General features: G+C 47.8%; 1 protein-coding gene across 7 annotated transcripts in view; it reads right to left on the bottom strand.

Annotated features, from left to right (window-relative positions):
- Positions 1 to 25,000, bottom strand: part of LOC147013648 (roquin-1-like) — a 176,870-nt gene that overhangs the window by 128,340 nt on the left and 23,530 nt on the right. For 5 of the 7 annotated variants that reach the window (XR_015051404.1, XM_085855720.1, XM_085855723.1 and 2 more), the window contains exon 2: positions 11,516 to 11,800. Coding sequence is in view for 6 of the 7 variants with exons in the window: in XM_085855720.1 (XP_085711846.1) it covers positions 11,516 to 11,746 (231 nt within the window). In the remaining variant the exon portion in view is untranslated. Of the gene's footprint in view, positions 1 to 11,515; positions 11,801 to 15,413; positions 15,765 to 23,043; positions 23,132 to 25,000 lie in introns of those variants that run through there. The other 2 variants (XM_085855722.1, XM_085855721.1) reach the window with 2 other exon arrangements.

Below are 25,000 nucleotides of genomic sequence, written 5' to 3'. Positions count from 1 at the left end.
AACCTCTCGACGACATTCTCCAAGCAACTCCAAAACCCAACTCTCTTCTCGACAACACTCTTCAAGCAACTCCAAAACCCAATTCTCTTCTCGACAACACTCTTCAAGCAACTCCAAAACCCAACTTTCTTTAATTCACCTTGCGCTCGCCTTTTTATAGGCAGCAGGAGCAGCCAAGATGCAAATTTTAGGATCAGAACGCGATTGGAGGCGGGGCCACGCCGCCCCCCCCCCCGGTCAGCCATTGGTCCGGCAAAAATGGGCGTGAACCTCTCCTGATCCTAAAATTTGCATATACCGACTTCGCATACACACGCTTGGAGGCGGGGCCAAACCGCCCCGCGCTCGTCAATTGGACGGAGGAGAAGTGGACGTGAAGCGTTTCTGATCCGAATTTTCCCCTCGGAAAGGCCGCCATTCACGCTTGCGGCTCGGTGTGTTTGGCACCAATCGCCGAACGGGCCCGAGACAGCCCGACGTTCAGTGTTCAGAGGTGGTGCGGGAATGGCCGTGGAAGTGATGAAGTGGGATGAATTCGTGAAGGTAAAGGCGAAGGTGGTGGAGGGTCTTCTGTGGTGAGGGTTGGCGTTGTGGTTGTTGTCTGTGGGTTGGAGCGTGGTGGTTGTAATTGGTGACGATGGCTGGCATGGTGGTTAAGGTGGTTGTTGTGTGATGGCGGTTGAGACGGCGTTGGTTCAAAATAACGACAGAAAAGAAAAAATGGCTAACTCAAAGCGGCGTAGCCCGGATGAATCACATAAATCCCTCTATACAACGGGTTTGGGCTAACTACACAAGTACTTACAGAGACATCTCACCGGAGGGCCCTTTATGGTGTAATGCGAATTTCCAGAGCCGTAACACTACCCCCTCCCCTTTTTACAGACTCGTCCCAAGTCGTCAAATTCTTGTGTGCCATCATGTGTCGTTCTCCCCTAGAACGTTTTACCTTCGGATCCCTGAGTGCGACATTCATGGTATTCGTGTCCCCAAAATAAATAACCTGAGGCCTGAGTAACTAAATAAACAAACCCACTCACACGGACGACTTAAATAAAATTTCCGGCGCTAAGACATACATGCCGGGGGGCGCACTCATATTTACAGTGCAACTTAACCTTAACTTTCAAATTTTACACTAAACCATGGCCCAGGATCAATGGACTCTGCAAAGAGAGCAAAACAAAAGTCAACGGTGAACCGGCGCACGGGCCGCCACTGCAGGCCCAAGTTGTAGCTGCCAACAGGACAGTCCGTACAACTTGCGACGAGGATCCTGGTGCACATGGAAATGAACAGGGGGGGGGGGGCAAAGCAAAATTGAACGGGGGCAAACTGATGATGTGGGCAGTGGGCATGGCATGGCAAAGGCAGCAGGCAAACACAGCCTGCAGAACAAGGCCGTTGCAGGCAAACACAGCCGGCAGACGATCCGACCGGCACAGGCCTTGAAGCACAGCCACAGACGAAGTTGGCCGGCCTCTCACTGTGCAGTGCAGGTTGGTGGAGGGAGTGCGTTGGTGCTGGCCACTCGAAAGGAGGGCTCAGACCTACCTTCTTGTCTCCCTCCCACCTATCGCCTTTGCTGTCACTGTCTATACCCACTCCCTTCATTTGTAAAAACCCAATTTCGCCCCAAGTTATTTTTTGGTTGTTTTTATTTTTTTTTTTACACAACCCCACTATAATTTCGTCCTCTAACCCCCTTTACTGTCTCTGTTCAGCTAACCTATCCTGTCACCTAGCCTACTCCCAACCCCTATGTTCCCTTCCCAGAGGGGAATAAGGGAGAGCTAGCGTCCTGTGTCAAGGCCCAACGAAGCCTCAGGATGGCATCCCCAGACTTCAGCGATCTTTAACCCAAAGTGGGTCCAGCGGCCCACAATGAGAGCGAAGGGATGGATGGTGCGGAAGGGTTCACTTCCTAATCTACCCTAACCATTAACCTTTAAACTACCCCAGGGCTTTCAACAAGCACCTCTCGCTTAACCTATCGGTTCTAGCAACCAAGATTCCCGTCGCCTGTGTTGGTGTCCTCACAATTTTGGGCCTTGCCCCCCAATTTTCTCCCAGTGCACTCACACGGTCTTACGGCTGGGACGTGTGGCTCCCTTGGCAGGCACGACCCTCTGCCGATTCTCCGACGATGGCACCTCCGGGCACTACACTGCCTCCGAGCCTACCACCTCCCTAAACACCGGGGAGTGCCCTCCCTGGCGACTCCCCTGAAACGCTCACGTGACGTGGCAAGCTGGTGCCCCGGGCCCTTTCCCTGGGTGCCCGTGCCCAATGCACTGCCCACGCGACTAACGGCGCCCCGGGCCCCCGCATCATGCGGGTGCACCCGTGCTCACTATGCTATCCCGGCCCCCCATGGGCCCTTGGCCTACCACGGCCAACTAGCCCGGTGCCTGGGGTACCCACTCAGCGATACTCACCTTTCGCAGCCATGCTCCCAGCCCGTCAACAGGGCTCCTGCACCCCTCCAAAATGGGTTCGAGCCTACATTCCCACCAACAACAAAACAACCTCCATTTTGTCAATTTGACTAACTCACTCTACACTGACCCTGGGGTCCCTTGGGCAGGAGTCACTCCTCCCCCCCAATCACTCATCGCACCATGCATTCCACATTCGCTCCATTCACACAGACCCGCTGGCCTCACTCACTCAACACGTCTCCACACAACTCACCAACTCTTCAACACACACACACCGCTGAATCCTGCCATCCTGCTCACTACTTCCCCTAACTCGTGCTCCCACGTCATCCCTGAAACTACAGCACGTTACTTTTAACACTACGTAGCTAAGCTATGTCCCCGTTACACATCCACAGTCTGTCACTGTCCTCAAAATCCTCAATTAATCATTTTATTTGCCAACCTAAATCTCATCTAAATCCCTCTACCTAATCCATTCCACGGGCCCCATGAGGGCTTACCCCTGCCCCTTGAAGCCGGTGTAGCTCAGCTAACCCTTCCCCCTAACTAGTGTCCTTCCTGTGCCCAGCCAAAGGGGTCTTCCACCCCTTGCCCAGGGAATCCTGTTCACCCGAAAGTGAGGCTTGCTTTTTTTTTTTTTCAATTACGCGCAGCACCAGCGCGGCAACTCGCAGCTCGCGCATCAGCGCGGCAATTCACAGCTGCACACCTGTGGCATGACGTCATGGCAGCTGTTCGCGTCCCTCGTCCCTCTTGGAAGGTACCATCCGGCAGGGATTCACCCTCCTGCCGGATTCCAACCGGACACGCAGCCATGACGTCACCCGGCACATAAAAAAAAAACACAACCCTCGCGCTTCGAGGGGTTCCACACGCGAACACATGTGCTCTGCCCATTGGAGCTTCACACACAAGCTCGCGTGGAGAACCCGTCCGGTCCAAATCCGTTTACCTGCCTAAACTTTGTCCGTCACGGGATCGGCAACATCCACCGCTGGCATTTCCGGACCGGGCTTCACTCCCGCAAGCGAGCACGTGGCGGTCTCGTGTGTTGCACAGCACGGACCTCGCGCTCGCTGCTGGGTGAACCCGGCGCGGTCCCCGAAACAGCTACGGCCGCTACTCGGACCTCATTCCTCTGTCACCGTTGTCGTCTCCATTTAACCCACGCACACCTGCGTGTTACAACGCTCATACACCACTCCATTACACTCACCCCGGGAGACGCGGCTGCATGCTCACGCATGCCGACCTACATCTCCTTTACATACCGCTCTCTTACACACACTGTCTCTCTCACACGGACCCTCTCACTCACACCCAACCTTTCACTTGCACAGGGGGTCTCACTCACACCATGCGTGCTGGAAAGCACGCATCTCCGCACACTCGCAAACACACACACACCTGCACAACCACACTGGGGATTCGTGTCCTGAGAAGGGTTCCCGGGGCCTCTATACCCCCCAAGCTCCTCGTGCACCCATTCGCAGCAGTCGACCCCTCGACTCCGCCTGGCACAACCGAACCCACCTGGTCGTGATCAGCTTCGAGGGAGAATAGTGTCTCCCTCTGTTCCCGAAGGAGGCCATCCAGCTGCTCGCACCGGGTCCCGAGGCAGTCCGCCAGATCCCCCTCATTGTCCTCCACTACCTCAATGTGTGTGTGTTCGTCACTAACCCCGTCCAATTCACTCTCTATCTCCCGTGTCTCTGGCAATACTTTCATTTCCTTCTTTGTCTTTGTTACTTCCCTCTTCTCCATTTTTATTTGTGTCTCCTTTATTAGGGTTGGTCCTAATTGTTCCTTCGTCCGACGAGTGGTGTCGATCAAGTCCTGCACCACCGACATTGCTCCTTGTGGTGCTGTAACACATCCCACCTTATTGCGTTGTTCTACTTCCTGGCTCCTTCTGAGTCGTTCCTCCTCTCGGAACTTCCTGAGTTATTCGTTCTCCCTCCGGAGTTTTTCCATCTCCATGGACTCCAATCTTGCTCCCCGTTTTAGTTTTTCAATTTCCAACTCACATTGTTCTTGTTTTCTACCCCAACAGTTTCTCCTGCTCTTCATTTTCCAATCTCATCGTTTCTTTCAATTGGCTCATTTCCTTCCTGTGTTTCATTCGCTGTTCTCTCACTACTCTTCCTTGTTTCCTCTCCTGTCCTTCCTTCTCCAGTTTCGTTGTTTGCTTCATTTGGTTAATCTCCATTTTGTGTTTCATTTGCTGTTCTCTCACTACTCTTCCTTGTTTCCTCTTCTGTCTTTCCTTCTCTAGTTTTGTGGTTTTCTTCATTTGGTTCATCTCCATTTTGTGTTTCATTCGCTGTTCTTTGTCTATCTCCTCGCACTCCAGCCTCGCCTTTTCTTTCAATTGGTCAACTTCAAATTCATGTTCTTTTTGTTTTCTATCCCATTGTTCCTCTCGTTCTTCCCTCTCCAATCTCGTTGTCTCCCTCAATTGTCCGATTCCTTCTTCCCAGCTTCATTCGTTCTTCTTTGTGTCTTTTATTCCACTGTCTTTCTTGTTCCTCATTCTGCAATCTCGTTATTTTCTTCAATTTCCTGATATCTTTCTCCTGTCTCAATCTTTGTTCTTTCAGTACTCTTTCTTGTTCCTCATTCTTTAATCTGGCCTTCGCTTCCAGCTGTTCAATCTGTACAGTGTGGTTCCTTAACGTTTCATTCTCTGCTGTCGTTCTTTCTTCTCTCACCATCCTCAACTCGTTTTGTAATTCCATCTCTTTGTTTTGGTATTTCTGGAACTCAGAAGCTTTCTCTTCTAATTCTTTTCTCATCTCCGCACACTCCAACCTTGCTTTAGCTTCTAACTGTTCTTCCCGTCTTGCCCTTGTGGTTTTCTACCCGTCTTCCCAGTTCCTCTGTCTCCGGTTTTACCTCCAGTCCCAGCTTATCAACTCTCTTCATCATGTCTTGAAGTCTTTTCACACACTCCACCGTTACGACCTTCAATCCCTCCTTTGTCTCCTCCTGGCTTTCTTTTAATTTTTCTATTCCCTTCGTTACCTCATGTCTCGTCTTGCACGTTTCGGTCTCCCCGTTTATTTTTTCCTCTGTGTCACTGTCACTTCCTCTGTCACGACTCTCGCCCAACACGTCTCCCGTATTATTTGGTCCATTCCCGCCTCCATTGCGGGCCTGACAGCCGTTGCACTCCCTCTCGGCTCATTCGCCCCAGCATGTGGCGTCGCCATTATGCCTGCCTGCAGACATTGCCCCACTCGCTGCATTTCACCCCGCATTTCTTATTTCTTCTTTCATTCCATTCTTTATTTTATTTGTGTTTGTATCCATCTTTTCGTTCATGCTTTTCATTTCGTTTTTCATTCCCTGCGCATTTGTTTTCATTTCCTTTTTCATTTCCTGCACATTTGTTTTCATTTCGTTTATTGCCTGCAAAATCATGTCGAGTGCACTCGGCTGAGCCAATTCGGCAAGGATCGGGGGGTTTTGGCGGAGGAGGGGAGGGGAGGTGTCATACACCGCGGCCTCCGCCGCTGTCGTGCCCATTTTGGGTTCTTGGTTTGGTTGTGGGGAAATTGCTCCTGTACAATTAGCATTTCCTGCTCGGGGTTCTCGTCCTGGACCATGGATTCTACCATTTCCTCATTAGTTTCTAATACCTCCGGCACCCGTTCGCCTTGAAAAGCCATCTTACTTTGTGGAATTTAATTTAACTCGCTGGAAATTTAATGGGAACGGGGGGGGGGGGGGGGGTTTCAACCCTGGTCCCCTGGTCCGATTCCCGTTAATTTAGTTGGAAACGGGGTGGATTTGAATCCCACTCCTGACACCAATGTTGCGAATTCGCGCCCGCCGGCGTGCGATCGGCCGCGTTCCTCTAATGACAGCCGTGTCGCCCACCGGACAGACAATTCAGTCGTGACCCTCCTGGAACTATCGCCAGGAACGAGTCAAGGGTGGGGGTTTAACCTCACCACAGCCCAGTCTGCATTCTACCCGTGCGAACTAGAGTGAATCGCCGAATGTCGATATACCTAAATACCAGCGCGGGTAACCTACCGAAGGGCTGCACCGCGCCGCAGGTCGGCTTGGGACATGGACCTCTTAAGCGGTCCGTTCCGTTTTGAAACGATAACCGAGCGTTGTTATCGCCGACCTCGACGGATCCGATTCTCTTTATCGGGCGTTCAAAACCCACTACTCATTCCACGATGCAAGATGGCTTTTCAAAAGGGAAATAGGACACGACGAACGGGGTACATTTCACACAAGTACATTTATTATAAAGCGCACATATATACAGCCAAGGCAGTCATGCAATGTACAAGCAAGAAACAAGAGCAATACGACCGACTATAACTTAATTACCTGCACAGTTACTTAGCAGATTCTACTTACAGGGACAGGCACCACTGCAGTCATACAAAACAAAAGGAAAGACCCCCTCATAGGAAAGGGGGTAGATGGGGTCCGTAGAGCTTTATGGCCGTGGGCCGTGGATGACCGAATGAGCCCACGAGACCGTAGCAGGTTACCTGCCCCCCCCCCCCCATTAGTGGTCGTCGAGTCCCTCTCCCACGACCGTAAGCGTGGTCGCGCCTGGTTCCGGCATCCCACGCGGCCGGCGAACCCTCTCCGGCACCCCTCATCCGGACGCGCTGGTCCACCACACAGCCGGCTCTGCTGCGCCTTCCGTCCGCATCTCCACCAACTGGCCGCTCACAGGACCACAAGCGCAGGAACCAAGCGAGGAGAAGAAAAGTCCACAACCGAGAGCATGAACCAAGCGAGAGGCAGAGCGAAGCCCCAAGGGGTGACCAGCGCCACGAGACCAAGAACGAGAGCGAGAGGCGAGCCTCATGTACGTCCGCCCTTTATAGGTCGGGGCTCCGCCCTTCGCCCAACCCCACTTCTGGCTCCACCTCCCTTCGAGAAGGTTCCCACAAAGGGGCGTCCCTCACTTCCGGCCGCATCACACCGCGCATCATCCAATCGGGAGCGAGCTGCCCCACCCCTTTCCGTCACACCAGCCTCGAAGGATTCAGGCGGAAGAATCAAGCGAGGGAAAATTCGGCGGGAAAAAACCCACAGGCTCCGCGAGAGCTTTTGTTCTGTCAATCCTGCCCATGTTCTCGGACGGTTCCCGACGCGGAAACCGTCGTAGCGTGGACCGTGAAGGATGGCATTCGGAAGCAGGGGTAGTGGCGAAGATGGTGGTGGTTGTTGTTTGCGTGTAGGTTCAAAATAACGATAGATAAAGAAAAACCCCATCTCAAAGAGTCGCAGCCCGGTGAACACGAAGAAATCCCTGTAAACAACGGTGGAGAAAGCTATCTGTACACTCACTTACCGGCATAGCTAATCTAAGGAACCTTTCTGGTGTATTGCTAATTTCCACAGCCGTAATAATATATATATATATATATATATATATATATATATATATATATATATATATATATATATATATATATATATATATATATATATATATATATATACATATACATATACATATACATATATATATATATATATACATATATACATATATATATACATATATACATATATATATATATATATATATATATATATATATATATATATATATATATATATATATATATATATATATACATATATACATATATATATATATATATACATATATACATATACACATATACATATATATATATATATATATATATATATATATATATATATATATATATATATATATATATATATATATTGTTAAGAATTTGGGAATTCGATTGCACACAACATTCAGGTTCCTTTAGTCAGTTATGTCGATAAGTGCTTGTTCCCTAGATAGTTCACCTTCCATTGATTAATGGGCAGAAATTGATTAAGTGCGCTGCGTGATTTAATTTAATAGTTAGTGAGCGATCACAACACAAAGGAAGACGCCCTCCCCCTCTTTTGCGAAGAGGAAGAAGAGCCCTCCCGTCCCATGATTCATGACGTCAACAACTCCCTCCCACCCGTGGTTGAGCGGGGGATGGAGTACGAGGGCATGAGTGACGCCGGGAGCGGGGGAGGGGGCCGATAAGAATAAAGAAGGGACCCTCTGCTTTGTTCGGGCTGGGCTTTCAGTGGAGCTTCGGCTTCTGCTTTGGCTTGGCTTGGGTTAAGGAGGAGGCTTTTTGAAGGCTTTCTGCTTTGGCTTGGCTTTTAGTAAGCTTTCTGCTTTGGAGGCTTTTTGGAGAGCTTTTTGCTTCGGCTGGCTCAGTGAGCTTCGGCTTCTGCTTGGCTCGGTAGGCTTCTTGGAGAGCTGCTTTGTTTGGAAGAGAGTTGAGCCGGTTGCTCGGCTCGAGCTGCTGGTGGTGGCTTCTTCTTCTTGGTTCGTGGAGCTCTTTCTTCTCCATTTGGTTCCCGGCTTGGTGCGACTCATCGGCCTCATCTTGGAGGTGGTTCCGCGGGGAAGCGGCGCGTCGACGGGAAGCATCGGCGCCTCGTCTCACCAGCACGTGTTGAGAAGCACGGGAGGATTCGCTGGAGCTCAGGAAGGATTGCGGCTCACGGCGATTGGATCCAGCTCACTCTCGCTGGAGCCCGGGTCCGAACAGCTTGAAGACCACACGAGGTGGAGAGGTTCGAGATAGGTCCTGGGTTTCAGCTCACCTGTCCTCCGAGCTGGAGTCCGTTATTAAATGCCTCAGCCACCATTTCTTGGGTGTGTGTGTGTGTGTGTGTGTGTGTGTGTGTGTGTGTGTGTGTGTGTGTGTGTGTGTGTGTGTGTGTGTGTGTGTGTGTGTGTGCGCGCGCGCGCGCGCGTACGTGGGCCCGTCTAATAAGTCGGAAACTGTTAAGTGCTTTGTGTGCTGTAAATGTTTGCATTGCATTTCGTAAAGTTGGTATAGTTCTGCTCTTACATGCTTCCCTAGTTCCCCATTATCATTAATAAATACCCCAATTGTTAAATGTTTTCAGCTCGTCGTGTGGATTCTTTCATTGACTGAGCATTTCGTGTGTTGGTAGTTCGAAAGCCATTGGTTTGCCGTAAAAGGGGGACATTTGGACCAACAGTTCTCGGCGATTAAGCCGCTCGGAATCGCGCACGGGACAGGCTTGCCTCAGCGCCTTGTTCCGTCGAGCGTGGAGGTAGTGGAGGACAATGGAGGTGAACTGGCGGAATGTGTCGTGACCCGGTGCGAGCAGCAGGATAGCCTCCTTCAGGAACGAGGGGAGGGAATATGCCCCCTTGAAGCAGATCGCGACGAGGTGAGTTCGGTCGCTCCGTGCGAGTTCGGGGGGCGAGTGCTGTGAATGGGTACACGCGGAGCTTGGGGGGTATGGAGGCCCCGGGATTCCTTGTGGTATCGCGAATCCCCAGTGTAATTGTCCGGGTGTGTGTGGTTAAAGGTGTGAGTGCAGCGAGTGTATTGAAACGTACGCATAGTGTGAGTGAAATGGTGTGGGTGAGTAAGACGGCGTGCGTGGAAATGGACAGACGGGTCCAGACAAGGGACGGGAACAGCGAGCCGAATGGGCCGGTTGTAACTGTTTCGAGAACCACGCTGGTTTCACGGGACGTCGTGTGCGGGGCCCTTTCGGCAGGTAGCGAATGGCCCTAGCGCGCGTTTTAGTACAGGGAAGCCGGTGCGGGAACGTCCCGCGTATCGAAGAAGGACGTCACGAGGACGGTTAAGATGGCGAGTGTTAGGTAGATTTGGAACACGCGGATCCCCACGTGGACGTGTGTTCGGGACATTTCGTGCTGCTTATCGCGTGTTCTGTTTGCGGAGCACGCGGACCGGGTTTCCAGGATTTTACACGCGCGCCGGCTGCAGGCTCGGTGCGCGTGTGACGTCATCGGCGGGAATCTCACGGCACGAATGCCGGACAAACAGCGCACGTACCGCGTGGGGAATTCCCTGCTAGCGATCGCTATTCGGAATTGGCGGAGTGACGTCATTGCCGCACGGAGCAGCCGTAGCTGTTTTGGTGACCGCGTCGGATTCGCACGGCAGCGCGCGGGGTCCGTGCTGTGCTTTGCACGAGCTGTAAGTTTATAATAATGAACGTAATTAGTTACCAAAAGTGTTTTTTGAAATAATACACCGGTTTAATAATAATGAAACTAATTTGTTACAAAAAGTAGTTTGTGAAATAATACACCGCTTTAAGAATGAAACTAATTCATTACCAAAAGTGTTTTTTGAAATAATACACCGCTTTAATGGTGAACATTAGTACAGTATTAATACGTCATTGAGGTACGATTTATTATCAATGTTACGTTGTTATTATTCATAATATTATGACAAAAGCAATAATATTATGAAACTTAGGCTATTTAGTTATGGCTGGACCTGTGAAACTTCAATGGTAAAAGTCCTTGATGACCATGGAAGATAACATCAGTTATCAGAAGTGGGTTCTGAAATAATACACCACTTCAACAATGAACGTTAGTACAGTATTATCAGCCTATAGGTATATTGCATCACTGGAAGGCCCGTGACGCCTATCCTTTCGATATTTGATGATCATTTTAATAATCGCTTTGCATTTCACAGTGAACAAATTATGCAAAGGTAGGGCATGGCGATTGTGAATATGACCGGTTTGACGATGTGTTAGGCCTGAACTTCATGAAAGTAAAAAAGTAATGATGTTCCAGACATAATGACGGAGCGTGATAGACAGAAAAATGCTGCTCCTTTAATGTATATATTAAATTATAAGTGTGTCCCACTATTAGACCATGAACAGGCACACGAACACTGTCTGCAAGCAGCTTCATGTGTAAAGTAAAGATTGTTTCAGCCATTTATGGTAAAGAGAGGGGGGGAGGGTGGTCGAAGACCCTCTGAACCTCTGATGCAACAATAAGTTTGGTTACAGCCTTACAGTGAAGATGAAATTCAAGTTTCATTATCATTGTCTGCACTCGTACAGGAACTTCGCCATTTGTGGGTATATTTCTCTCCCCAACAAATCTTTGCATAACATCCCAAATCAGAAAAATAAAGTGAGGGATCGGCATTGCAAGAGTGAAGAGCAGTGAATGACAACAATTCATATTTTACTTTTACTCACTGCTGCCAACAACATACCTGTGCACCAAGCAGCTGCAGTAATGCGAAATTGACAGGAAGAGCATCGATGTCGGTGAGTATGGGGGTCTGATCGAAGGGGCATGCCTTGCGATGGAGCTTTCCAAGGCACGTCTTGCAGGCCGTGTGGCCACAGCCAAGGCTTACGGGTTGACGAATGACCTCGTCAAATTCATGGCAACAAATGGGGCATGAAAGGAACTCTGTCCATTGGGGAGCTTGCACAGGCATGATGACTGGTAAGATCAAAGCATAGTGGAGAGAGATCAGAATTCGATTCTGAAACTATAGAGAAAAAGAACAATGTAGGTGGGTGTAGGGAAAGAAAAAAAAAAAACTTTAGAAGCAAGCAACAAAATATCTTGGATCACAATACTCAGTCAAATTAGGTAAATGCAGTTTCATTCACATATAGTGACTTTTTAAGGGGGTTAACTTGTATCATGCTGAGGAAACATCATACATGTCATATAGCTCCTTCATAAGGATCAACATAATAGCAAAATAAAAATAGAAGAAGGTGATACAAGCCGGTAGGCAACGGGGGATCCGCTAGGATCGAAGCGCTGAATACGATGCTTTTCATTCTGACCGATCCACCGACGAAGATTCATTGCCAAGACGTATTGGTTCACATACAATTGTTCCTCTGCCTGGCAAGATTTTTCCTTTTGCGTATTTTGCCAACTGACACTCCTCACAGGACAACCATTTGAAAAATAAAACCTAAATCAAAAATCGGCTCGAGTAAAATTTTCTAAATATCTCGAAGTGTTTAATTCTGAAGTCTCGTTTCTCCACATTCAAAACTGTAGGACAAGTATTGAAAATAGTGAACGTAGGTCGAGAAAAAGTATTTTTTCGAATTTTGCATATTTCAGCCCCGACACCCTTGGTGATCGAATCTGGAAAAATGCTGCGGTTCAATTTTGTAGTAGTTATTAAACTCTATCCATACACCGAATTTGAACGTTCCGCCATCGACGGTTTCCGAGGTCAAGGTCACTTAACATATTCCCTGGTTCACCACCTTTCCGCATTCGGAAACTATGAGAGATAGAGGAACGTTATGCTGTCGCGATAACTAGATGGGGATGCAAGGAAAAGGCAGGAGTTGGTCCGGTCGCTACCTATCATAGAAGCCGCGCTACGTCAGTTACCGTTTCGGTTCTTAAAACACAGTTTTCGGCCGCTGCATTTTAATGGGTGGTTGATTAGCAACGAAACTCAAACGCGCACACTCCCAGCCCATATGGCACCTGTTCGCCAAGTTTCATCAAAATTGGTTTGCTGGTTTGTGCTGTGGAGCCTCGCGTTGCAGACAGACAGACAGACAGAGACAGACACACACACACACACACACACACACACACACACACACACACACACACACACACACACACACACACACGGAAAACCCGACAAAAACGGATATCTTGCGAATCTCAACATATGGCACAAGACATCACAATAAGGTGCACGACTTCACAAACAACTTTCTTTGCAACACAACCTTGTAAATAGCTTCATCTTTGCAACGACATGCTCATTTCCTTCACTCTGTTCACTTTTTTTTATAACATTCTAAATTATATTAAACTCATAACAGAGCGTGCACATATACAGAGTATCCACAATGTCATATCTGGTTTGGTTGTAATAAAATAAAATACCTGAAACAAAACTTTGTGGACACCCTGTATTATGACTGGGAGGGGGGGGCAGGGGGGGGTTAAGCCTAGGCTCTGCCTCACATTGCCCTTTGTACACAATGAGAAATGAATATAGCTGCACAAATTACCTGGACATGAGTAGACAATGTACAAACAAGAAAAAGACGTCGTGCAGAACACGATAATTGCAAAAATACAGCCCCCTCCAAAGGTTGCCATGGATACATCAAATTGTCCACTTCATGAAGATTAAAATTGACAATCTTAATCAAAGCTCAGGTCAATCGAATGAAAATTGATTGTTTTTCAGATTGAAAGTGATGATTTTAAAAGTTTGACCTTGAGTTAACATTTGACCTCTTGATTCACAATTCAGTGATACACGATGAAATTGCTGTATAATTCTCAAGTCAATGGGATGAAAAATTACGATTTTAGAAATTTGACTTCAAGATGACCTTTGACCTCAAAAACAACAGGCTTCTCAGTTGAGACGACCTCTACAACTTGGTAAACTTTCATGACCATCGGTTTAGATTTGTGACCTGTAGGCGATTGATAAACAGACAGAATAACAAAATCGACTGACCAATATAGTTGAAAAATCTTCGATTTTGCAAGTAATAAAGACAAGAGGTTGTAGTATCGGGTTTGACAGCAGGTTTGAATCTGCTTCATGAGCTAAGTGCTGAAAAGGGAATACGGTATCAAAACAGGCCAAACCAACCCTCCTTTCACCAACAGTTCCATCAAGGTGAGACACTTGCACATTAAAAACAACAATACCACCTGAAAGACCTGACCAATGCAAGAGTATAACCCTTATCCATCACCAAAGGCAAGGCAGGAAAAACGAGAACAAACAAGTGGAAATATTTGGAGAGCTTTCAGAGTGGAAATATATATCATATTAAAATAAAAGAAGATGGTGCAATTGCAGAGAGATAGTAACTACATTTTGTCAAGGCTAGTGTATGTGCTGAACCACCATGAGAAGCAAAGAAAAACTAACTTTTCAGCCATGAGTTCTCTCCCTTGATATGAAGAAAGGCTGACTGACACACCTTTATAAACTTTCGGTTTTTTTGTTGTTTTTTTTTCAACCAATCGGGTAAAATCAGACAGACAGACAGCCTCTTAGGGTTGGCGAAGCAATCATAACAAACACCATTCAGTACAACTTTCACATCATCTGGAGAAGGACCAAGGCAGGTTCAAAGGGGACATGAAATAAAGAAAAAAGGAAAACCGATGTGACCAGTGCATGTGGAAGCTGGAAAAACCTGTCCCAGCACACGTTAGCTATCGCATTGTACGGAGCACATGTCCCATTGTCATCAATCGGTGTCCATCTGCTTGGTGAAACGCTGCACTCCACCCACCCCACAAAACATACATTCTCTCTCCCCAAATATCTCTTCCCTTTGTAACAACACATTCAAGTGCCTGTATTTCAATGCACAAACCGAGCTCCTTAAATACAGTTCAGTGTTGATCAAAAAAACACAAAAACATTTCTCAAAATTGCAACGTCACCTTTTCTGATACAATCACATGCTTCAAATATGAGCAGGAAGAAGGAAGATGATTGTGATAAAGAGTGTGACGGTTGACAAGATGCCATTTATAATACCTTCGGTGTTTACCTGTGAACTGTGCCACTTCAAGGCTGTGATCCAGGTGCAAGGCAGGTTTGGGTTTCAAACCCACATCATTTTCCTGTTCTTATCGTCACTCCTTGAATACACCTCCACGTAACATTTCTTTGTACGATCCACTTCTCAAATTCGCATTTCCTTACATCTACTAAGTTTGTAACTCCCATCTCACTTCTACCACATTTACTGCACCCTTCCTTCACAACACCGTTTCATCACCAAATGCCTGCCTTCCCTCATACTATTCCCTTCAAACGACGACAGAGCTTTCAATTCAACTTTGAGTGAACTTGACAAAATCTGAGGAAGGATAAAATACAGCAAGACCAAAAAAAAAACGTCCCAAGAAAACAAAATAGAGGAAAAGTGTTTCTCAGAAGCATGTAATGTGCTTACGATTGACCGATATACAAACACGGTTGGCACTCAGTGATGTACATCACCGAGCAAGGCTGCTGTAAGCCATGTTAATATACAGAGACAAAGACACGGATGAACAAGATAGTCCCTTCACAACGATTCATGACTTCTTCAACCAACCTGACATGCATCACGTCTTGCCCTTACCTCAATGACCTGGGCTTGTCACACATGACCAAACACGGTCACACATGTCCAAAGTTGCATTGCCTTATGAAACCGGGAAAAGGCAGACGATGTAATCCGGCAGGAAAACACAAACCTCATGGTGCCAGTATTGTCATGCAAAAACATCGGATGAAAATCAAGCAAACAAAAGATTTAAATAAATAAAAATAATTCCGAACAAAAATCTCTCCTATCTGTCAAGTCAGGTGGAATATCTGACAAAATGAATGTGCCTGCCGCGTCTGTGCAAGCCGGAAATCAAAAGGTGCATCGACCAGCATTTCGAGAATAAAACCGAGCCCAGCTGGGCCTGCCCGGACGAAGCAAGGCAGCTGAGCCTGGATGAGAGCATGGTGGGTGGGAGGGACTGAGGCTGGGGAATCTTGGCCAGAGCACCCTGGAGCAAGGGGTGTTTGTGCACAATCGGCAAGGCATTGATTGCAAACAAATTTTCGCCACTTCATCGTAATATTAAACTTTGGAGCCATAAATCTCGGACAACGACCGAGGCTGCAACATCAGCTGATTCCTTTATCCAAACACCGGGTGATGCCGAAATGAAAAATAGAAAATAAGCAACACTTGAACCCAAGTGAAATAAAACCAGACAGCTGTTAGATTGAAAAAAATGCATGATGTCGAGGAAAACAAACAAACAAAAACAACAAACAAGATGCACACGAAGCACCAAACCCAGCAAGTCAAATGTTATACACGAGAAATGCATTGCAGGTAGCCCCGGATCAATATGACCTTGCACAAGATGAACACAATTGGAGGGGGGGCAAGGAATGATGGGGAAAGACAATATATTCGAAATATGCTTTCAGGAACATTCATTCAGTTCAAACAAAATCATACAGCTTGGTGATGATCGGTTCTTCAAAAGAAAGAACAAATACCAAACCAAACAATAATCCACAAAATGCAAACATAGACAACATTGATGATGACCTCTTCATCTAATATACGGATAAAGCTCACTCTCACCACTCACTGACCCACTGATATTAATTAAAGATCGGTAGCTAATGTGTGACGTAGAAAGCTGAAATTTTGCGTGCTGGTGGACATTGAAGCAGATACACCGGGGGAGGGGAGGGGGAGGAGAAAAATCACAGAACCGCCTGAAAGCGTCCAAAAATGAAAATTTAAATAAATAAAAATAAATAAAGGAAAAAAATTAATGCAGGTTAGCGGCCTGGGACAATGCGGAAGCACAATTCGTTATTGCTGACAATGTGTGAGCAATACCCCGCTTGTAGTATATAAAATGAGGAAGCACCAAGTCGACATTGAGATGATTCAAAATTGCAGAAAATCTCATATTTGTGCAAGTGTGAACTGAAACAGAATTAGGCAAGCTCTCCCAAGCCACAGCGATGCTGGAGTCATCTGTATCGACTGCCTTGAGTTCCATTTATGTATATATATATATATATATATATATATATATATATATATATATATATATATATATATATATATATATATATATATATATATATATATATATATAAATATATATATATATATATATATATATATATATATATATATATATATATATATATATATACATACATACATATACATATTGTGACGTCCACGGGACTTGAACAGTCCCGCTAACGTAGAATGAGCCGAAACGATGGAGGCGGTTTATTTTTGTATAACCCAAAGACGGCGGTTTCAATCGCCCTACCGCAAACGGGACGATGAAGGTGGCACGAGTCGCTTTTCACTGAGTTGATGATGTTTATTTGTTTTTATTATTATCAGAAATAACAAGACTCGGCAAGAAGAGGGATCCGGGGCGATTCGACGGGATGGTGTGGGATCGGGCGTGGGGAAAAACACAGACAATTCCAATGAATATAGAGATCTCAAACTTTCAAAGGCGCCAAGCACACACACACACACACACACAAAACGTAGCCATTTCTGGTGGTCAGGCTGGACCGTGGTGTGGACGCAACTGTCCCTGGATCAGCATCGGACGAGCCGGCCTTGCTCTCGTCAGGGGGGCAGGAGAAACCGTGGTGCTGTCGACCTCCTGGTCCTGGCCCAAGTCCGCCCACAACCGCCAGGGAACCAGCTCCGGCGCCAAGCCGCGAGCAGGAGAGGGAGGCAGGTCCGCCCGCCGCCCGACCCCGCACTCCGAGTCAGCAGAACCCCAGAGCCAACCAAAGCGAGGGACGAGGCTCGGCAAGGCTCCAAGACACGATCAAGAGCACGATCGACTCAGCACAGCAACCAGGACGCTCTCTGCCGCCACAGCTTCCACACCAAAAAAACACGATCGTTCTGGTTGTAATCTTCTTCTTCTTCCTTTTCGACCCCGAACAGAACCTTTTTATCCTTCGTCCTCGTCACTCCCAATCGAGCCGTTTATTGGCCCACCGCCATCGCCTTCCACCAATCGTGATCACGGGGCGGAGCCATCCTCTGCACTGTCCTGTGACGTCACGGCCAGTCTTCAGAGAATACCAAAAGGGGTTTACGCAGACACACTTACGCTATCCCGTGTCCCTATCTAATTACGTGACATTTATCATTTCCCCCTTGAAGAAATGAACATTTACTAGACAACTTATCACCACTGAATTACTACTTATTACATCGAGATCCTGGTAAACTCGAACAGCATGGCATACCGAATTAAACATCCTAATTACCCTTTGAATGCATACCCCCCCCTCAAACGTAACAATGCCCCCTCCTCTGGTACCGCAGCTCCTGCAAGGTATATCACAGGCGCTACCGTACCAGCCTTAACACTTACTGACTCACATCTAATTAACCTAACGAAATAAAGTAGGAGGGGCAATGGGCAGCGAGTCGCAGCTAACTTACCTATCCTGCTTAATGTACTACCCCCTTATGACCTTATCCTCGCCTAAACAATCATTCGTTTTTTTTTTTTTATTATTTTATTTTATTTTATCACATGAGAGCACTGAGCGAAGTTGCACTCCATCTTCTAGATCATTGCTCTTACCCAGCACTTTTCCAGTGATCTGGGGAGGGGAAACAAAAGGTTCCACAAAAACACAACACTTATACTTTACATTCCTACTCTAAGCCTCAACGACACTATTCACAGGATATTTACACTTGACCGCCTCCCCCAGTGGATGCTAATAGACCCAGCGTTACCTGGGGAGCCAATTTTCAAATTTGCTTGCCCCAAAATTATGCGGACATCATGCCCTTGCTGCACATGTCAAGTTGTGCGGGATCGAGTGGGACTCACACATCTTCACAACACTCACACCATGGTCATCATCACATTTCTAGGTCATGGTCCTCATTTTAATCATGCAGGCTGAATCCCGTCATGGCCGCGCGGTGGGTTACCACAAGACGATGGGGGCATCTCAGGTGCAACCATGCCCACAGGTAAGCTTTAGTCCAACCCGGACGCTTCTCCGCCCCGCTCCCTTTGATTCCCTCCCCCCTGGTAGCCATCAGCTCTAATCCCGTACAACACTCTGGAAGGGGTCTCACTGGCTCCTCTGGCCTTCCTGGGTCGCCAAGGTCCTACCCGCCTTGGTCGCCCAACCAGACCCTCTCCCAGTTGGCTCCAGACACTGTCACCATTAGCCACCAGGGGTGAATCTCCTTGAAGGGGGTCGCAATTCCCGCTCACCGTGAACTTCAGCAATCCCTGTGGACAAGCACATCATCCCCACCCACAAAACCCACATGACTCCCCCACCCCATCGGCCTCACATGTGACACCTGCATTTCTAACACTTCACCGACCATGACCTTCCCTGTTACCACACCATGCCCAATAAAAAAAACAATGTGTGCACCATACATTTCACTTCTTCACTTAAAACAACTCACACAGCACTTCTCACCCGATCCACGCACCAGCCATTGGACAGCCACTCGTGCCCGCTTTGTTTCCAATTTCCCACTGTCCCGATTGTCACTCTAAAACCCAGCAGAACTTACAAACCCATGCCAATTTTCCCACAATTCATTTTTTTTCCACCAAAGGAGGGCACTTCGCCACAATCTCAGCAGCCGAGCATGGCCGTATATGCTCAGCCCAATCTAGTCTCCCCGACCCCCGACAGTGATCTCCGGACCCGACCTATGAAAGGGCATCTCGGATAGACCTGGCGGTTCAGCAGGAGGATTCACCCTCTCCGAGTCTAAAAGTCTATTGGAGGGTCCCTCCATCGCCGGGTACCGGCAATATCGTTGCATGTGTCCTCTTCGCCCGCACCGGAAACAACTCCCCATAAAAGGCCCCCGTAAGTATCGATGAAATGTCTCTTCCGGTTCAGGACCCCCTCGGCCATAATCGAATTGCTCTATTGGCTGGGCTGGACCCCGCCGCTTTGGCGCACTAACTATCGGATTACCCTTTATCAAACTTGACAGTTTCCGGCAAATTTCCTGAAACATTTGGGTAATGCCAATTTCTCCCAGCCCCCCTCCTTGATCCTGGATCTCCGCCTGTCGGACCGTCACCGATGGCCTCTCGGGCACCCGACCCGGCCGCCTCCACGAGGCCAGCCTAGCTGCGCACTCAGCCGCTCGGTGAACGGTGGGTGGATCCTGTAGCTCCACTAGCGCTCGGACCTCAGGGTCCGGAAGAGCAGCTAAAAATTTCTCTAGTGCCAGTCTGTCCCACGCCTCCACTGTAAGGTCCCGATACGCGATCCTGACTGATTGGTAAATGTCCTGTGCCAGCTCCTGCACTGTCTCACCCGGCTTTAATCTGCGGTGCTGGAGCTGAGCCCGCACCAGATCACAGTTTGCCGCGAACACAAACCGACGGCTCAACGCCTCGCAAATGTGGGAGCTGGTCAACATCCCCTCCGCGATCACGTTTAACACGTCTGCGGCTGGTCCCCGCAACGTTGCCACCAAATTCCCTGTACGTTCCTGCTCATTCCACCCGTTTAGTCGGTAAATGCACTCAAATTGCGTCAGAAAAGCTTCAACGCTCCCTGACCCGTCAAAATTTACCAGGGGGATCACTTTTACGGTGGCCCGCTTCTCAGTTTCTCCCTTGTCCGAATCCAGCCCAGGGATCAAACACCCTTGTGGCTGCGTATCCAATTTCGGAGCCCACTGTGGCCAAAGATGTTTTGTGGTGAGGGTGTCATGGGTCAATTTTGCCTCCTGTTCCAAACGTTGAATGGACCGATTCACCTCTTCCCGCAGGATCTTCTGGGCCCGCACAACCTCCTCCAAGGCTCCGTCGCGAGTTTGTAGCTGCTCCCCAACCAACCCGGACACTCTACTTACAAAAGACGGCTCTACCAGGCCTTTATCCAAGACTTCATCTTGGCTCATAATTTTATCTTGTTCGTCCAAACGTGCCTCCAATCCTTTTACCTCCTCCGCCAAATTCATCCCTTGCTTCCTCAGCTCTCCCCACTCTTCAACTTGCAGCTGCATACGAGCATCCACACAGGCACGATGACGTTCCAGGCTTTCATCCACTTTATCAACCCGACTGTTCGTTGCATCAATTTTATCTACCAATTTTTTTCGTATATTTTCCCCCTCCAATGTAATTTCTACCTTTGTTTCCTCCAATCTAGCCTCGAATTTGCTTTGTATTTCTCCCAATTTAACATCCACACACTCCTGCATCTCAGTTTTCATTTTCTCCATCTTTTCCCCCAATTCATCCCTCATTAAATCAATCCGTGCACCCAACTGTACCCCCATTACCCCCAATTGATCTGTCATTTCTGCCCTCTGTGCCACGAATTGATTTGCTATTTGTACCGTCATGTCCCCTATTAAACGTTCCAACATTGTCTGGATCGACATCGCGCCGGTTTCCGGCGCTGCCGGCCCCGTTACGGGCAATGAAGCACGGTCCACGCTCGGAATGGGGGAGGTTCCAACCCTACCCCCGTCTCTCCCCTCTTCCCCCGACTCGCTGCCAGACACGTGGCCTTCCTCCTCAATCATCTGCACATCCGCCATGGTGCAGAAGTCCCGTTTGCCGCCAATTAATTTAAATTTGAAAAATCCCGCCAAAATTTTCCCGCGCTCGCGCGCTTTTCTGTAGTAATTTTAGATTCCAATTCGTGGCGAGATTTTAATCCTGGTATATAATTTAGAGGGGTTCGAACATCCAACACCCTGACACCAATGTGACGTCCACGGGACTTGAACAGTCCCGCTAACGTAGAATGAGCCGAAACGATGGAGGCGGTTTATTTTTATATAACCCAAAGACGGCGGTTTCAATCGCCCTACCGCAAACGGGACGAGGAAGGTGGCACGAGTCGCTTTTCACTGAGTTGAGGATGTTTATTTGTTTTTATTATTATCAGAAATAACAAGACTCGGCAAGAAGAGGGATCCGGGGCGATTCGACAGGATGGTGTGGGATCGGGCGTGGGGAAAAACACAGACAATTCCAATGAATATAGAGATCTCAAACCTTCTAAGGCGCCAAGCACACACACACACACACACACACACACACACACACACACACACACACACACACACACACACACACACACACACACACACACACACACGTAGCTATTTCTGGCGGTCAGGCTCGACCGTGGTGTGGACGCAACTGTCCCTGGATCGGCGTCGGACGAGCCGGCCTTGCTCTCGTCAGGGGGGCAGGAGAAACCGTGGTGCTGTCGACCTCCTGGTCCTGGCCCAAGTCCGCCCACAGCCGCCAGGGAACCAGCTCCGGCGCCAAGCCGCGAGCAGGAGAGGGAGGCAGGTCCGCCCGCCGCCCGACCCCGCACTCCGAGTCAGCAGAACCCCAGAGCCAACCAAAGCGAGGCACGAGGCTCGGCAAGGCTCCAAGACAAGATCAAGAGCACGATCGACTCAGCACAGCAACCAGGACGCTCTCTGCCGCCACAGCTTCCACACCAAAAAAACACGATCGTTCTGGTTGTAATCTTCTTCTTCTTCCTTTTCGACCCCGAACAGAACCTTTTTATCCTTCGTCCTCGTCACTCCCAATCGAGCCGTTTATTGGCCCACCTCCATCGCCTTCCGCCAATCGTGATCACGGGGCGGAGCCATCCTCTGCACTGTCCTGTGACGTCACGGCCAGTCTTCAGAGAATACCAAAAGGGGTTTACGCAGACACACTTACCCTATCCCGTGTCCCTATCTAATTACGTGACATTTATCATTTCCCCCTTGAAGAAATGAACATTTACTAGACAACTTATCACCACTGAATTACTACTTATTACATCGAGATCCTGGTAAACTCGAACAGCATGGCATACCTAATTAAACATCCTAATTACCCTTTGAATGCATACCCCCCCCCCCTCAAACATAACAATATATATATATATATATATATATATATATATATATATATATACACATATACATATACATATATACATATACATATATACATATATTGTTACGGATCTGGAAACCATAAGCACACAACATTCAGGTCCCAAAAGTCAGTTATTCCGTTAAGTATGTGTGTAGTCAGATTCCCCTTCCTTTTGTCTCGTGGGAGGATCAAAAACATGCGTTACGATTTCTTTCAGTTAGGTTATTAAATACAACCATCCAACCATCCAACAAACCATCAAACAAGCAGTCATAGACTGGTACTTACGAAATCGTCAACTTGACCTCTGAGCTTGTCTAATAAAAGCTGTCTCGAGAGAAGGTAGTGACGCAAAGCAGAAGTTTCTACGATGATTCTGTACCAAACCATCAAAAATCATAACGTCGGCCGAAGCCAAAATCTCCATTTCTCCACGCAATTATTTAATATTATTTTATCAGTCACAAAACCGTAATATTCGGCCATCCACCAACAATCTTTACATAATCCGACGGCTTAGCGAGTCAGGCATGCGACGATAACCTTTATTGGGATAAAAAAATGACTTTTAAACACCATCTTTATCGAAAACACCGTCACCACGCACACGGAAACCCTTTACGTGATCAACGACACAGCTGCTCGAGCGCGCTGCACCACGTGACGAGCTGTGACCCGGCGAGTGAAATATTTTTTATACAATCTTAAAACGTCTCCAAAACATCCGATTTTTACTAGAATTTCGACAACCGAGTTGTAAGCGTCCTAAGCGATCGCAAAAACCGAAGACAAAATTAAAATCGAAGTTAAAACGAACTCGTAACGTCGAGCGAAGCAAAAATACTCGATTTCTCCACATGAATTTACAGAATTATGTTTGACCTCACTGTGACCTTGACCTTTGACCGATTTTGATCAAAATCTAATCAGCGCTAGTAATCACCCTCCTGAATCACGTGGTGTAATTTGACGTTGGTAGCTTCTTCCGTTCTCGAGTTATCGTGCCTACAAACAAACACACAAACACACACAAACAAACAAACACACAAACAGAGGACGGAAGTCATCAATAATTACGAAATCTTTAGATTTCCTCAGTAACAAGCAGTCATAGACTGGTACTTACGAAATCGTCAACTTGACCTCTGACCTTGTCTAATAAAATCTGTCTCCAGAGAAGGTAGCGACGCAAACCAGAAGTTTCTACGATGATTCTGCACCAAACAATCAAAAATAGAATGTTTGACATCACTGTGATCTTGACCTTTGACCGATTTTGACCAAAATCTAACCAGCACAAGCCATCACCCTCCTGAATCACTTGGTGTAATTCGGCATTGGTAGCTTCTATAAAAGGTCGAGTCTATAAAAAGGGGGGGGGTAGTGTTACGGATCTAGAAACCATGAGCACTCAACATTCAGGTCCCAAAAGTCAGTTATTCCGTTAAGTATGTGTGTAGTCAGATTTCCCTTCCTTCTGTCTCGTGGGAGGATCAAAAACGTGCGTTACTATTTCTTTAAGTTAAGTTATTAAATCCAACCATCCAACAAACCATCAAACAAACCGAAAACACCACTGAACATGTGCTTCACTCGCCTAACCGGCAACTTGCTGTCCGAGGCAGAATCTCTGGCAGTTCCTTCTCAGCTTCCACAAACTTTGTAACTTCTTTTTGACGAGTATGGGCACTCATGGAGTGGGGGGGGGGTTTCCGGCATGGCTGAAACTCTGCCCAGAAAGGGCGGACCCATGGGAGCCCCGTCCAATCAGGGCAAACAGTGATGTCAGTTTCACCAAGGCCCCTCCCCGCTGAGGGAGGTCCATAAAAATTACCGACACCGTCTTCAGTGGGAAGTTCAGTGCAAGAGGAGTTCTGTGGACGAATGGTTTTTGCTGTTACAAAGGGGTTTTGTAACATTACGAGGGGTGATTACGAAGAATGGTCACAGGTCTACGTTGCTGTACGAAGTGGTTTTTGCTGTCACGAGGGTTGAGCAGAGGGCCATCGAGGCGGCGAACGTCTTTGCTGGCCCTCTACAAGTAAGGACAGAGCGACCCTGACCTCCCTCCGTGGACCCCGATTATTCGCCACCCGAACTCCGCCACAAGCAGAGTCCCCCACGTGCGACTGGGGATCGGACCAACGGCCTTTGTCAGGTGCTGCATCGCAGAGCACACCCTCCCTCCGATGACCAGGTACAAGCCGAACTCTGACCCCCAGCTCATCTCACTCATCGGCTGGAG

Source organism: Eptatretus burgeri, chromosome 14 (genome assembly GCF_056783735.1).
Source record: "Eptatretus burgeri isolate ZD-2024b chromosome 14, Ebu_testis_v1, whole genome shotgun sequence".
Taxonomy (NCBI): domain Eukaryota; kingdom Metazoa; phylum Chordata; class Myxini; order Myxiniformes; family Myxinidae; genus Eptatretus; species Eptatretus burgeri.
The sequence above is the reverse complement of the archived record's forward strand: the minus strand, read 5'-3'. Positions and strand labels throughout refer to the sequence as shown.